This window comes from Mustelus asterias, chromosome 1, assembly GCF_964213995.1.
Source record: "Mustelus asterias chromosome 1, sMusAst1.hap1.1, whole genome shotgun sequence".
NCBI lineage: Eukaryota > Metazoa > Chordata > Chondrichthyes > Carcharhiniformes > Triakidae > Mustelus > Mustelus asterias.
In genome coordinates, this window is record NC_135801.1 from 103,238,261 (window position 1) to 103,252,574 (window position 14,314).

The 14,314-nt window shown below is 43.8% G+C and overlaps 1 protein-coding gene across 1 annotated transcript in view; it reads left to right on the top strand.

Annotated features, from left to right (window-relative positions):
- dthd1 (death domain containing 1) overlaps nucleotides 1–14,314 on the top strand; it is an 82,128-nt gene that overhangs the window by 34,458 nt on the left and 33,356 nt on the right. The window contains exons 5-10 of the mRNA XM_078225019.1: nucleotides 1,486–1,816; nucleotides 1,952–2,131; nucleotides 4,081–4,322; nucleotides 4,541–4,705; nucleotides 6,080–6,369; nucleotides 12,093–12,337. Coding sequence (XP_078081145.1) covers nucleotides 1,486–1,816; nucleotides 1,952–2,131; nucleotides 4,081–4,322; nucleotides 4,541–4,705; nucleotides 6,080–6,369; nucleotides 12,093–12,337 — 1,453 coding nt within the window. The remainder of the gene's footprint in view (nucleotides 1–1,485; nucleotides 1,817–1,951; nucleotides 2,132–4,080; nucleotides 4,323–4,540; nucleotides 4,706–6,079; nucleotides 6,370–12,092; nucleotides 12,338–14,314) is intronic.

Here is a 14,314-nt window from a genome sequence, read left to right on the forward strand (position 1 = left end):
AAAGGCGAATGTGTGTGTGTGTGTGTGAGAGAGAGAGGCGAGTGTGTGTGTGAGGGAGAAGGAGTGAGGTGAATGTATGCGTGTGAAGGAGAGAGGTGTGTGTGTGTGTGTGAGAGAGAGAGGGAGAGAGGTGAATGTGTGTGTGAGAGAGAGAGAGGGAGAGAGGTGAATGTGTGTGTGGGAGAGAGAGGGAGAGAGGTGAATATATATGTGTGTGAGAGAGAGAGGGGGAGAGAGGTGTGAGTGTGTGTGTGTGTGAGAGAGAGGGGGAGAGGTGAATGTGTGTGTGTGAGGGAGAGAGGTGTGTGTGTGTGAGAGAGGGAGAGAGGTGAATGTGTGTGTGTGAGGGAGAGAGGTATGTGTGAGAGAGAGAGAGAGGTGTGTGTGTGTGAGAGAGAGGGAGAGAGCTGAATGTGTGTGTGTGAGAGAGAGGGAGAGAGGTGAATGTGTGTGTGTGTGTGAGAGAGAGAGGGAGAGAGGTGAATGTGTGTGTGTGTGTGAGAGAGAGAGGGAGAGAGGTGAATGTGTGTGTGTGTGAGAGAGAGGGAGAGAGGTGAATGTGTGTGTGTGAGAGAGAGAGGGAGAGAGGTGAATGTGTGTGTGTGTGTGAGAGAGAGGGGGAGAGAGGTGAATATATGTGTGTGTGGGAGAGAGGGGGAGAGAGGTGTGAGTGAGTGTGTGTGAGAGAGAGGGAGAGAGGTGAATGTGTGTGTGTGTGAGAGAGAGGGAGAGAGGTGAATGTGTGTGTGTGTGTGTGAGAGAGAGGAGAGAGGTGAATGTGTGTGTGTGAGAGAGAGAGGGAGAGAGGTGAATGTGTGTGTGTGTGTGAGAGAGAGGGAGAGAGGTGAATGTGTGTGTGTGTGAGAGAGAGGGAGAGAGGTGAATGTGTGTGTGTGTGAGAGAGAGGGAGAGAGGTGAATGTGTGTGTGTGTGTGAGAGAGAGGGGGAGAGAGGTGAATATATGTGTGTGTGGGAGAGAGGGGGAGAGAGGTGTGAGTGAGTGTGTGTGTGAGAGAGAGGGAGAGAGGTGAATGTGTGTGTGTGTGAGAGAGAGGGAGAGAGGTGAATGTGTGTGTGTGTGAGGGAGAGAGGTGTGTGTTGTGTGTGTGATGTGAGAATCCAGCTCTCCAGCAGCACTCCTCATATTAAACAAATTTGTGAACAAGTGAAGCAGCATCGCTCCTCCTTGTAAAAATTACAAAAAGATGGAAAGGTTTAAGTAGTTTGTTGAATAAGAACACTTTTTAATTATAATAACTATATACATATAAGAAATAGAAAAGACTTTCATAAATTTGTTTTTGTATGTTTGTACCTATTGCACAAAAACCATCAATATTTTGTGATTTGGCTCTTCAACATAATAAGAATGTTCCTTGGGATTCTGTCAGTATTCTTGGGAGGTCAAAAGGGTTCCATGGCTGGAAAAGTTTGGGACAATTCAGATCATGGGATAATAAGTTTTTCTTTCTGTTTGTTTTCAAGACTCCTTGCAGAACTGGACGATCAAGAGAATCCTCAAATTGCCTGTTATGTCACAGCACCTTTTATCATCGCTCAGAAGTTGTTGTGCAGAATAATCAACAATAGGAGCTCAATGATTGTAAGTGATGGTGAAGAGCTGGTTAGTAATGTGATCAGCATTGGGTGTACAGACTCCAGGATAAAGATCCCACTTCCTGTCAGAATTGCTATACCATTCACTGCACGCTACCAGGGGAATTATCGTGACATTATGGTAAAGGTGTCCGATGCATCTTCACATTCAAGTTATATGAATCCTCTCTCCTTAGAGAGAATGTGCAATGGACACAAGGTTAGTAAACTTCCATCAGTACACATGTTGATCAATTATTCCGTATCTTCTCTGTTGTCCACTCTCAAAACGTCTTTCTTTTTAAAAAGGTAAATTGAGTTTTATTTCAACTAATCGCTACTTTATTTTCTTTAGGGATCGTGTGCAGAGGTTAAGATATATAAGCTTGGTATCTATTCAGTTGTGTCCTGTTTAAGAAAAGAGACATTTACAGTACCGAGAAAAGGTTTAGCCTTGAAGCTGAGCATGGATTCAAGAATTACACTGAACTACCTCTCTGGATCATTCAGTGTCCCTGTGGTAGTTCAGTCAAAGGTAGGGAAGAATTATCCAATCGCCTTTTCTCCTCCCACTTTCCGCCTCTTTGCTCTGCTTGAAGATAATGGGTAAATTTTTGTTTCCATCGTGTGGACAGCAAGTTGATGAAGCAAATCACCAGCCCTTTATTGAACCTGTTTGATCTTCATTCCATTGTTTTTGCTGGAATGATAATAAGGTGATGCCTATAAAAGTTCAATTATCTTCCCTGTTAGATACTCAGTCAGGTGATGAGGACAGACACTGACCCCCGTGAATCATGCTGCTGTCTGGTTTCATGGCTGGCAGAAAACTTCCAGTACTTAGACTTAATATGCTTCTCCAATCAAAGATTCCCAGGTAGATCACAACACAAGTTAAAATAGGAAATGTGAAGAATTTTTTTTTAAGCTAACTGATCCTGGAGGGCTTTGGTTACCTTTACCTGGACTACATTTGGCAATTCATTGGATCTCATCAAGAACTAAACTGCTCCAAGATGAGAGGTCACACCAAGTTATAGTTTATGATGTGGAGGTTTATTTGAAATCAGAAGCTTTCAGAGTGCTGCCCCTTTGTCAGGTGAAGTCAGGTGAAGTCACCTGATGAAGGAGGAGCGCTCCAACAGCTTGTGATTCCAAATAAACCTGTTGGACTATAAGCTGGTGCCGTGTGACCTCTCATCATGTCCACCCCAATCCAACACCAGCATCTCCACAGCATAAACTGCTTCAAGTCACCAACTTACTACCTCCTTTGTCCCTTGGTCTTGATTGGAATTTAATTACTTTTTTAAAAAATGTGAGCAGTGAGGTAAATTTTCCTTCTTTTATGTTTTTTTCACAAGTGTAGTCAGTCAGGCTCAGAGTCCAGCTGAATGAGTTGGGGTCCAAACCTCTGGGTCTTCCCATACGTGAGCACCACAACTCCTGTGAAATTGTATCAGATGGGCTGGAAACTTGGCTGCGTCTCTCCTCCTGGCCTACCAGCCCATGATGGACTCCACCATCAGATTCTCCCTCTTCTGCCACACTTGATGATCTATGAGGGGGCCTGATGTTGTAAATATTTCCAGAAATAGCATCAAAATACTGCTAACAAATCTTAAATAGGACTGTTTTACTGTATGTCCAAATGCAGCAGACTGGATGCCGGTCATATTAGAGTGAGCAGATGACTAATCATTCCACGGTCATAAAATAGTGATATGAAAGTTTAACTTGTGACACTAGAGCGTAAAATTTAATGGTGTAGAATTTCCATTGGGTTTCCATGATCTCCCACCACATTTCTGTTTATGTGACTCTCCAGAGTGTCTTTGCAATCCACTATCAGGAGAAATCTCGCAGAAAATCTCACGGGGGATGGGGAAGGGGGCATGGTGGCACAGTGGTTAGCACTGCTGCCTCACAGTGCCAAGGACCTGGGTTCAATTCCAGCCGAGGGTGACTGTCTGTGTGGAGTTTGCACGTTCTCCCCATGTCTGCGTGGGTTTCCTCCGAGTGCTCCAGTTTCCTCCCACAGTCCAAAGATGTGCTGGTTAGATGGATTGCCCATGCTAAATTGCCCCTTAGTGTCAGGGGGACTAGTAAAATTACAGGGATAGGGCCTGGGTGGGATTGTTGTCGGTGAAGGCTCAATGGGCCAAATGGCCTCCTTCCGCACTGTAGGTGTTCTAATCTATTCTAGTCTATGCTATTCTATAAATTACTGCAAATACTAACAATTAGAATAATCTAATGATTCTGATCCTTGAAAGTAACTGACTGAAAAATTGGTTGGGGCACTCAGTCAGTGGTAATCTGATATAACATACCTTCACCCATTTTTCCTATTGATTCTGCCGACTTTACACCATGTTAATTAGGTTAAGTTGATCAGAAACTGTGCTCTTCGCCCCTCAGAAATAAAACAGGTTGAAAATATGTCAGATTATTTACTTGCGTTCTGCCTATTTATTCTCATAGGTTCAGCCAATTGATTCAATACTTCTGTCTGGAATGAAATCAAGACAAGATATATATCATCCCATAATCTCTACCAGCCCCCTTGTTCATATCAAGCATCCATCAACTCAGCAGTTTCGGAAATCAATTACAGTCACTTTGCCCTGTCCGCCAAACCCAGACAAGAAGAGATTAGGAGAAGAAACAGACCATGCTCGAGCAGCCACGGCCATGGTACAGAAAAGCCTCAGTCATCGCATTCGGTAAATTGAGAGATTAACTGCGATACCCTCGTATCAGCAGCTGTAAAAGCTTTGCACATACTTAATTCCACAACTGCAAAACAGACCAAAATAGAGAGCATCAAGGAAATTACTTTGGCACATCAAAATAATATTAATAACTGCAACATAAAGCATATTTAACACATGCAATGCTCTAAATATTTTATATATTTACTTTGTAACTTGTCTATTTATAGATTAACGAGTGCCCCTGTCAAGAAACATAGAGAGGCAATCAACGAATCTTTAAAACTATTAGGATTTAACTCCAAGGATGAAGAATGGCTGATGATGGACAGTGTAATTGTGAAAGACGTGCAAAATGGGCTAGTCGCATTTGAAATTGCTGAACATCTCGATAGGTATGCAACTGTTATAGTTTGACCGCGAACCCAGAATCGCTTCTCGGCCTTTTGGCGGGATTTTCCGGCCGCACTCGCCCCAAGACCGGTAAATCCCACCCGAGGCCAACAGACCTTTGCATTGTCCGTGTCCTGCCTGCTACGATTCCCGTGGCGGGCGGGACGGGAAATTCCGCCCCAAGCGTCAGATCAAGCCCAAGTTGTGGTGCAATGCTTTATCTTGTCAGCTTGAATCTTGTTTGTCTCTCACGTGGGGACCGTGAATTGGATTCAGTTGGAATTTGAATTTGGTTTTTGGAGCAAGCAAGGAATGGATTTGGGCTTACCGTGTCCACTCTGAGCATTGGCTTTGTAACCTTAGGTATGGAGTAAAAAATAAAAAAATCATACATTATATTTTTAAACAAGATCCCAATGAAACTCCAATCTGCTAGAAATGTGCAGCAGCTTAATTGAGAAGTAACACTTTGCACATGATCCTACATCAGAAGATTCAGTGAAAATGCCATCAGTGATTTCCATTTGTTTTTCTCATTCAGATGCTGCTTAAGCTATTCTATGTTTCTGACATTCTCTAATTCTGTTTCAGATGTTGTCCACTTGTGGTTTATCTTTATAGGTCCAGTTTAAGATCGTTTTGGGTTCTTTCATAATTGTTTCTGTTTCTACCGTGTATTATCACCAGCTTTTGTGAATTTTTAATCATCCTAAACTAATATGGCAAAGGTGAAACGATTCCCTGATATAAAGGTGATTTAGTTGGGGAATCAGTGCTGGAATCATGCCGGATACCACCAAATATAAAAAAAGAGTGAGGAGTTGAGGTAGGAAGCTTTACAATGATGCTAAACTCAGATTTTAAAAGGCTGACAGTTGTAGATGGATGACTGAGAGACATCAGGACTTCTTTCCTTTGGATATCCTAGGGATTAATAAATTGTGTCATGGACCATGAACTCTGAATCCCCAAATTCTCTCAAAAAGTAACTCATAGCAAGTACCAATTAAGCAATTACTGATCTACAACTCTACACGTTAATTTTAAAATATGGAACATAGTAGAATGTTTTTTATGATAAAATAAGCATGAACAACAAGGGCTCTTCGGCACCCTGTAACTTAAATCAATCTATTATATATGAAAGAGCAGTAATTTTGCTATTGTGCTTCTAAATAGTTTGAATGCTGCAGCATCTGCTGTGGTCTGCTACAGCAGTCTTTACGACTTCTGTCAAAAAGGGGTTAAGACACCAGTGAAGCTGGATTATGTGACAGGGTGGATTAGGGATGCACATTACAAAACATCTACTGCTGTAAAATTAGTACTGTTATCCTGTCTTGTGAATTTGATTTAGATCTTTCTTCGTTACACAGATTTATCGTCGTTCGCTTATCATCTTCAGTGGATAACAGCTGTTTGATTCCTTTTATACATGAACTGGAAGAAGCAATCCGATTCACTATGGTCAATGTTGTTATGTATCACAAAAGAGACAATTTCCACCACATCATAGTCCAGATGGCACCTTCCAAAGATTTACAATGGGAATTGGTTAAGCTTCGTGAAGAGGGATACAGGGGCCCACCAGAACCATCTGAAGAGTTCCCAATGAGAGAGGGCGAGCAGCTTATACTCAAGCTTAGTGGCAACATTAAATCATTAGGTAAGATACCAGTAATTTTACCTTTAAATGCCGAGTTTCCAGATATGGATATTTAGTTGACCTTTGTATCTGTATTTCTCCCAAATTTCCCCCCCTCCAATCCTGAATCCAAAGCCTCAGCTTTGTGAGTTGTCAGCCTTCCCTTTTTTTTCAAATATTAATTAGGTTTCCAAGAGTGCCTCCAGTTTAAGGTACCTTTGCATGTGCCTGCCTGCTTCAACTGTACCCACCTCTGCTGGTGGGTCTGCTGTTCATTGAGTGCTGCTGACCTGCCACCCTTAATTGGGTGGTAAACGCAGAGGCTGCCTGTTAATTGGCCGCCTTGCTGAAGATTCCAATAGTTGGAGTACACCTGACCCATGAGATGTCGGGACCCTTAAAAGGTCTTGACACATGAAACTTTTCAAAGGACACACTTTTCCACTCAGTGAGTGTGCAATAATTTACTAATAATAATGGTGATTTCATAGAATTCTTACAGTGCAGAAGGAGGCCATTCGGCCCATCGAGTCTGCACGGACTCAGCATCTCACCCAAGCCCTGTCCCCATAACCCCATGTATTTACCCCACTAATCCCCCTCACCTCCACATCTTTGGACACTAAGGGGCATTTAGCGTGGCCAATTCACCTAATTTGCACATCTTTGGACAGTGGGAGGGAACCGGAGCTTCTGGAGGAAACCCACACAGACACAGGGAGAACATGCAAACTCCACACAATCACCCATGGCCAGAATTGAACCCGGATCCCTGGCGCTGTGAGGCAGCAGTGCTAACCACGTGATTGGGGAAGTATTCTCTCTAGTTTGCCCTGAATCCTTGTTATTGAATCATTCTTTCTCACATTCTGCAACTTCTTTTTCTCTAGTATTGTCACACCTAAATCTGTTTTAATGGGATCTGTTTACCACTACATTGACTGTTATAATTGACATAATTTGGAAGGATTTTCCTGCATTTTTCTGCCCTTACTAAAAGCCTTGTTCTTTACTTTGATATTGACCTTAAGCATTTCAAACTGAGAGTATCACTTCTGTTTTTCAACGTTGCTTAATAATCTGTAAGTTACTTTCTATTGCCCCATTCATTACAAATTAAGCAAAAAATAAATGCTCAAAATACACAAGAGGTTAGTCAGTGTCTGTGGAGAAAAGGGAGCTGTTAACATTTGAGCTTGTATCCTTCGGAACTGAACCAGCAGTGTTCTGCTTTTTAGCAATCTCTTACATTGTGTTACCATCAGTCCCTTTCTGGTTATGTCGGAATTATCCTTGTTTAAGCCCAAAACCTCGATATGTGATCAAATTTTACGGCCATGATTTTCCCATCCGGGCCGGGAGAATCCCGCGGCGGGCGATGCGCGGTATTCGCACATGTGTTCCTGCCCTGATAGCGTCTCCAAGCGCCGGATTTCAGGCACTGTCTGCTTTGCACCGGAAATCGGTGGGGAGGCCCAGAAGTAATTTATTTAAATGTATTTTAAACCTGATTAGCGGGCCCGGGACTGAAGTCCCCACCCCTCTGCCAGAGTGGTTCACTCCAGCAGGGTTTAGAGTAGCTCCCCACTAAGGGGGAAACTAGCGGCCTGACCCCGCTGGAGTGAAGGAGGGGTAATTGGGTCTTCTCAGTGCTGAAAAATTGGCACATGCGCAGTGGCCCACTCAGCGCACTGATTTCAGCCTCTCCAGTGGGGATAGGCCCCGCCCCCTAGTTTTTAATGATATTCATGCTGGTGCCTCTGCGGTGCACAGAGTGTGGGAGATTCTTCTCCGAACTCCCACTGAAAAAAATAGCGTGAATTACTCCAGTTTTCACGCAAATTCGACACATAGAATTTTTTTGGGAGAATTCCAGCCGTGTAACCTTTTTTCCCCTTCATGTCCATGAGTGAATTCATCCATGCCGTGGTGACTATTCCAAAATCTAGTCCATTTCTGAGATACTCTCATTATTGTACCAGGAATTCTCTCTTTATCAAGTTAAAGATATGGGCCTTAAAATTTCAATCAAAATTAAGGATCTTTAATCTGGAACTGGAAGTTGATATGAAACTTAGTTTGACTGCGATTCCACCCTCAGGAAAATAGGCTGGTGTGGAGAAAAGGCAAGAATTTCTGCCTGCTCCTCTTATGCCAAAGAGGAAGATTCCTTTTGGAATCTTGTGGAAGATAGGACTTGCCAGGGAATTGCTCCCACCATGCCCTTTTAAGGCCTCAGTGAATCTCAAGCCTGCTGAAAGCTGGCATCAGTCTCCCTGGTGCCCAGAAAAGACCACAAAATTCTTTAGATTCAAGAATTGTAAAAATTTAAAAAAGGCAGCATTGGGAGATGAAGATACAAATAAGTGACCCTTTTGCTGGATTGCCTTTCCTCTGTTGGAGAGGGAAGTAGCTTTGACATTTTCCTGGCAGATACAAGCTGACACTGCTGATGCCCTTTTGCTGGAGTGGTCAGTCTACTCTAAATATGCAGATTGTCCCGGCCTGTTCATCTGGGGCTTGGGTGAACTTACTGTCAGCTGTTTGCCTTCAGTTGGCAGAGCTGAGCGATTGCAATTAAATACATTCAATTAAACCTGGTTTCTTTTCTCCTTGGCTTGCTTCTTAGCTTCCAATCTCAATGAAAGTTATAAATTTCATTTATGATCACAATTCATTTTGATAGGCCACGCAGATCTGCAAATACAAATATTTTCATTAAGCCTTCACAGGCAGAAGATCTGTAAAATACTCCCACCAATGTTTTGCACTTGTCTGTTCTCTTGTCCTTGATCACGGAAAGGAAAATTATTATTTATTTATTAGTGTCACAAGTAGGCTTACATTAATACTGCAATGAAGTTACTGTGAAAGTCCCCGAGTTGCCACACTCCGGCGCCTGTTTGGGTACACTGAGGGAGAATTTAGCATGGCCAATGCACCTAACTGACATGTCTTTCGGATTGTGGGAGGAAACCGGAGCACCCGGAGGAAACCCATGCAGACACAAGGGGAGAATGTGCAGACTCTGCACAGGCAGTGACCCAAGCTGGGAATTGAACTCTGGTCCTTGGTGAGGCAGCGGTGCTAACCACTATGCCACCATATCGCCCCAATACTTCAAGTAAATTCCACTGAAGATAACTGAATTTGTAGAAATGCAGATTGAGTTAAATTTGGTGTGTGCAATATGCAAATACTAAATAGATTATGTTAACAACTGAAAGTACAGAGATAGTAAAAACATGAACACTTGAACTTCTCTGAACTATTACTGATTATTCTACAAAAAGCAATAATGCAATTAAAGCTCAAGAAGGGAGCTCTATAATAATTTGTACAATACCTTTTAATTCAATCCATTAAGCAACAAGTTACAAATGTCTTCCATCGAACCATCGAAACCATCGAAACCCTACAGTGCAGAAAGAGGCCAACTGTGTCTTTTCACAACAATTTGGGCTGATTGCAGCAAATAAATCAAATGTTTCAGTGAAAATTTGTTTTCCTTTGCGCACCAGCATAGTTATAGAGCCCTACAATTAATCTCATATCTAACAATATTTTTAAGAAGAAGCAATTTTTATCTAATCATTCATGGAACATGGGCAACTGGCAAGACCAGAATTCATTGCCATCCCTAATTACCCTTAAGAAATGACCAAATTGGAGAAAGTTCATTCGGAAAGGCACCAAACATATCGAGAGACTTCACTGGGAACTATCAGAGGCCAAGTCAAGATACTGGAGGGAGTACACCAACCTTCAAACACCTCATCTACCCAACCCTTTGAACATCACGTAGCCTGCATGGTGAAGAGTCTGCAGATTTCACGTTGGACTTGCCAACCATTTCAGAATTTAGAAGGAATTGTACCACTACTGTTGTATGGTGAATGTACTTCCACTGTGTTGTTAGTTAGAGAGTCCCAGCAATGATGAAGAAATGACAATCTACTTTCAAGTCCAGCTTCTTGAATGTTATTGGAGCTGCACTCATCCAGGCAAGTGAAGAGTATTCCATCGCACTCCTGACTTGTGCCTTGTAGATAGTGGACAGGTTTTGGGGAATCAGGAGGTGAGTTACTCGCCAGAGTTCCAAACCTTTGACCTACTCTTGCAGTCACAGTATTTATGTGGCTGATACAGTTAAGTTTCTGGTTGATGGTGCCCCATGGGATGTTAATGTTGGTGTTAAATGAAAAGGGAAGATCGTTGCGAGGCACTTGTTTGGCACAAACATTACTTCCCATTTATCAACCCAAGCCTGACTATTTCCCAAATCTTGCTGCTTGTAGGCATGGATTGCTTCAGTATCTTAGGAACTGTAAATGGAATTGAACATTGTGCAATAAGCAGGGAACGTCACTCTGATTTATAACGTTTATTTATTAGTCACAAGTAGGCTTACATTCACACTGCAATGAAGTTATTGTGAAAATCCCCTAGTTGCCACACACTGGCGCCTGTTCGGGTACACTAAGGGAGAATTTACATAGAAACATAGAAACCCTACAGTGCAGAAACAGGCCATTCGGCCCATCGCGTCTGCACCGACCACAATCCCACCCAGACCCTACTCCCACATCCCTACACATTTACCCGCTAATCCCTCTAACCTACGCGTCTCAGGACACTAAGAGGCAATTTTAGCATGGCCAATCAACCTAACCCGCACATCTTTGGACTGTGGAAGGAAACTGGAGCACCCGGAGGAAGCCCACGCAGACACGGGGAAAATGTGCAAACTCCACACAGACAGTGATCCAAGTCGGGAATCGAACCCAGGACCCTGGCACTGTGAGGCAGCAGTGCTAACCACTGTGCCACCGCGCTGCCCCACGGTGGAAGGATGGTCATTGATGAAGCAGCTGAAGATGGTTGAGCAGCACGGTGTGGAGTTTGCCCCTTAGTGTCCCAAGATGCCTAGGTTAGAGGGATTAGCAGGGTAAATATATAAATATATGGGGCTATGTGGATAGGGCCTAGGTGAGATTGTTGTTGGTGCAGACTCGATGGGCTGAATGACCTCCATCTACATTGTAGGGTTTCTATGATTCTATGTGTCTAGGCCACTATCCTGAGGAACTCCTGCAGCAGTATCCTGGGGCTGAGATGATTGGCCTCCAGAACCACCTTTCTTTGTGCTAGGTATGAATCATAGAATCATACAGAAGAAGGCCATTTGGCCCATCGAGTCTGCACCAACCACAGTCCCACCCAGTTCCTATCTCCATAACCTCATGCATTTACCCTAGCTAGTCCCCCTGACACTAAGGGGCAATTTAGCATGGCCAATCCATCTAACCTGTACATCTTTGGAATGTGGGAGGAAACCGGAGCACCCGGAGAAAACCGATGCAGACATGGGGAGAATGTGCAAACTCCACTCAGACAGTCACCAAGCTGGGATTCGAACCCCAGTCCCTGGCGCTATGAGGCAGCAGTGCTAACCACTGTGCCACCGTGTTGCCCCAAACTCCACCCACGAGTGAGTTTTCCTCTGGTTTCCCATTGATTTCAGCTTTTCTCCTCGGTTCCTTGATGCCACACTGAGTCAAATGCTGCCTTAATGTCAAGGATAGTCACCATCCCCTCACCTCTGAATTTCGGCTCTTTTGTCCATATTTTGATTAAGGCTGTTCTGAGGTTGCATTGTCTTGGTGGATCCCAAATTGAGCATTTATGAGATCACTGCCAATCAAAAAAAATTAATGTCATGTTTTCTTTACATCCTGATTTAGGTAATGACCAAGACATGACTCGAGGATATCCATTAATATTCCACTCTCAGCGGAAAGCCAGACTGGAACTTGATGTGACTGAAGTGGATGAATTTGGTAACTACTGCTCGCCTCATTACAAAGGGATGGCAATATTTTACAAAATAACGAAAGAAGAGCTAACCCAGCAATGGGACGGGGCATATCCCATGGTGGATAACCAGCAGTACAATCCTGTATGCAAACTGGCATTAACATTGCCCAAGGTAAGGCACAATGAGTGAAATATGATATTCATTGAACTGATTTATATGATAAGACTCAGTGATATCTGGTGATAAAGTCATAAATTCTTCCAGTAAAGTTGGGTACACAAGTGGAACAGGGGCGTTATTTATAATAATGTCAGAACAAGGAATTGTGTTTTTTTTATACTCTTTTGTTCCCAATTCTTTTTTGCCATCTTCTGAACTTGGTTCTTTTTCCTGCTGTTATTCTTCTTCTTCTTTCTGTTTTATTTTGTGGGAACTGTGTGTACAGATATTTCAGTACTCCACATAACACATGCTGATGTTGTATTTGCAAGCACTTTTCAAGGACTCTTTTGGATAGTATACATGTTAGCAGGAAAAATAGATTTGGATCTCAGTTCTCCCCTCAAGTTAACATTCTGTAATAGATTAGGAAACTCTCAGGTTTAATATCTGTGCCCGTGCTGCATTAATTGGCGTCAGTTCGGAAAGCAGTGGGTTGCGATAGTCAAAAGGAAGATAACAGCCAGGGTTTCCACTCTTGATTGAGTTTCAGCAACCCTTGCTGGGAAATATGTGCTTGCAGAGGTAGTAAGAGGACAGGATCAGATTAGTTAGAATGTGTACCGTGGTCAAACAACAGTCTATTGACACAGGCTGCTAACACTCATAAATTGGACTCAGATGTGAGAATGGCCATGTTGGCAAAGCACTGAAGAGGTTTATCCCATCAGTGCAACTCTCCCACTGCCATAGCACTCATTTTACACTGTGACAAACAGATCCACTATTCCTTTAACTCATTACTGTAAGGGTTCTTTCTTTATTGACATGAGTGATCCAGCTTGAATTTCCCTCATTGATGTGAATATTTAAAAACTGATCCGAATCCTGTCAGTATGGTCAAGTATATTAAAATTTCCCAGACTAAACTATTTGTGTAGATAGTTACAGATCCGGGTGAAGACTTGGGCAGCTATAAGTGTGAACCTGGTGCCTTCACCTCCGAGGGGGGTTTTGGAAGCAAGTGCTCAGGCAGCCAGCATCCTCCGCAGTGTGCACTGCTCAGGGGGTACCGGAGAGGACTTGGTGAACACAAATTGGTTCAACACGGGGCTGGGGATGGGGGTCCCAGAATCGCCATTTCAGGAGAGGGATCGGGATGGGTCACTTGCAGGCCTTACCTTCCCTTCATGTCAGGGTGCCCCTTGCTTTAAAGGGGTTGTGAAGGCTGGTATGTTGGCAGCGCTTCCCATGCCCTCCTTCCTGGGTTCCTGTCCATATCACAGCTGATGGAGTGCCCTTCCTTATTGGGGGCTGGTAAGAGGGTGGGAGAGATTGCCATAGCACTGCCATTCTCACACTTCACAGGGATGAGGGGTCGGGTAAGTGCAGTGGTTCCTCCAAGCTTGGTGGCACAAACAAACAAGGTGGAGGCTCTGTGGGTGAACAAAGTGAAATTTAATGTCAAACATTCAAAACAAAATCGTGACCTATCTACACTAATGCCTATTTTCACCCGTGTGCATTAAGTGCCTGCAGTTCCTTAATCTTCCTCACCTTCCCACTATGTCTCGGTATATCCCCAGGAACCACAGCTGAGGTTGAGCTGGCCTGCTTGCTTCCACGCCCTTTCGCCTGTGATGACCTTGGCAGGAGTCCCCAAGTTGCTGGGACCTTGAGGGTCCAGGCATACGTTTGGGCTTCAGGGATATTTGACTGCTTCCCTTTCTGGTGTCAGGGGCTGGAGGCTTATTGCTCACATGGAGCGGGAGGTATCAGATGGGCTGGAGATGCCCAGAGCCCCCTTGCTGGAGGGCCCCAGGCTGTACTCCTGCTGCTCCTTTTCCTATTGTTTTCTCAGGCCCCGTACTCCTCATGGGATGGAGGGGCAGCTGGAGTGAGATCCAGAAGCCACACCATCCTCTGGCGCAGACACTCGTGGATTCCCACCAGTGCCTGCACCATGCAGTCAAAGCCTGCACCACGGTG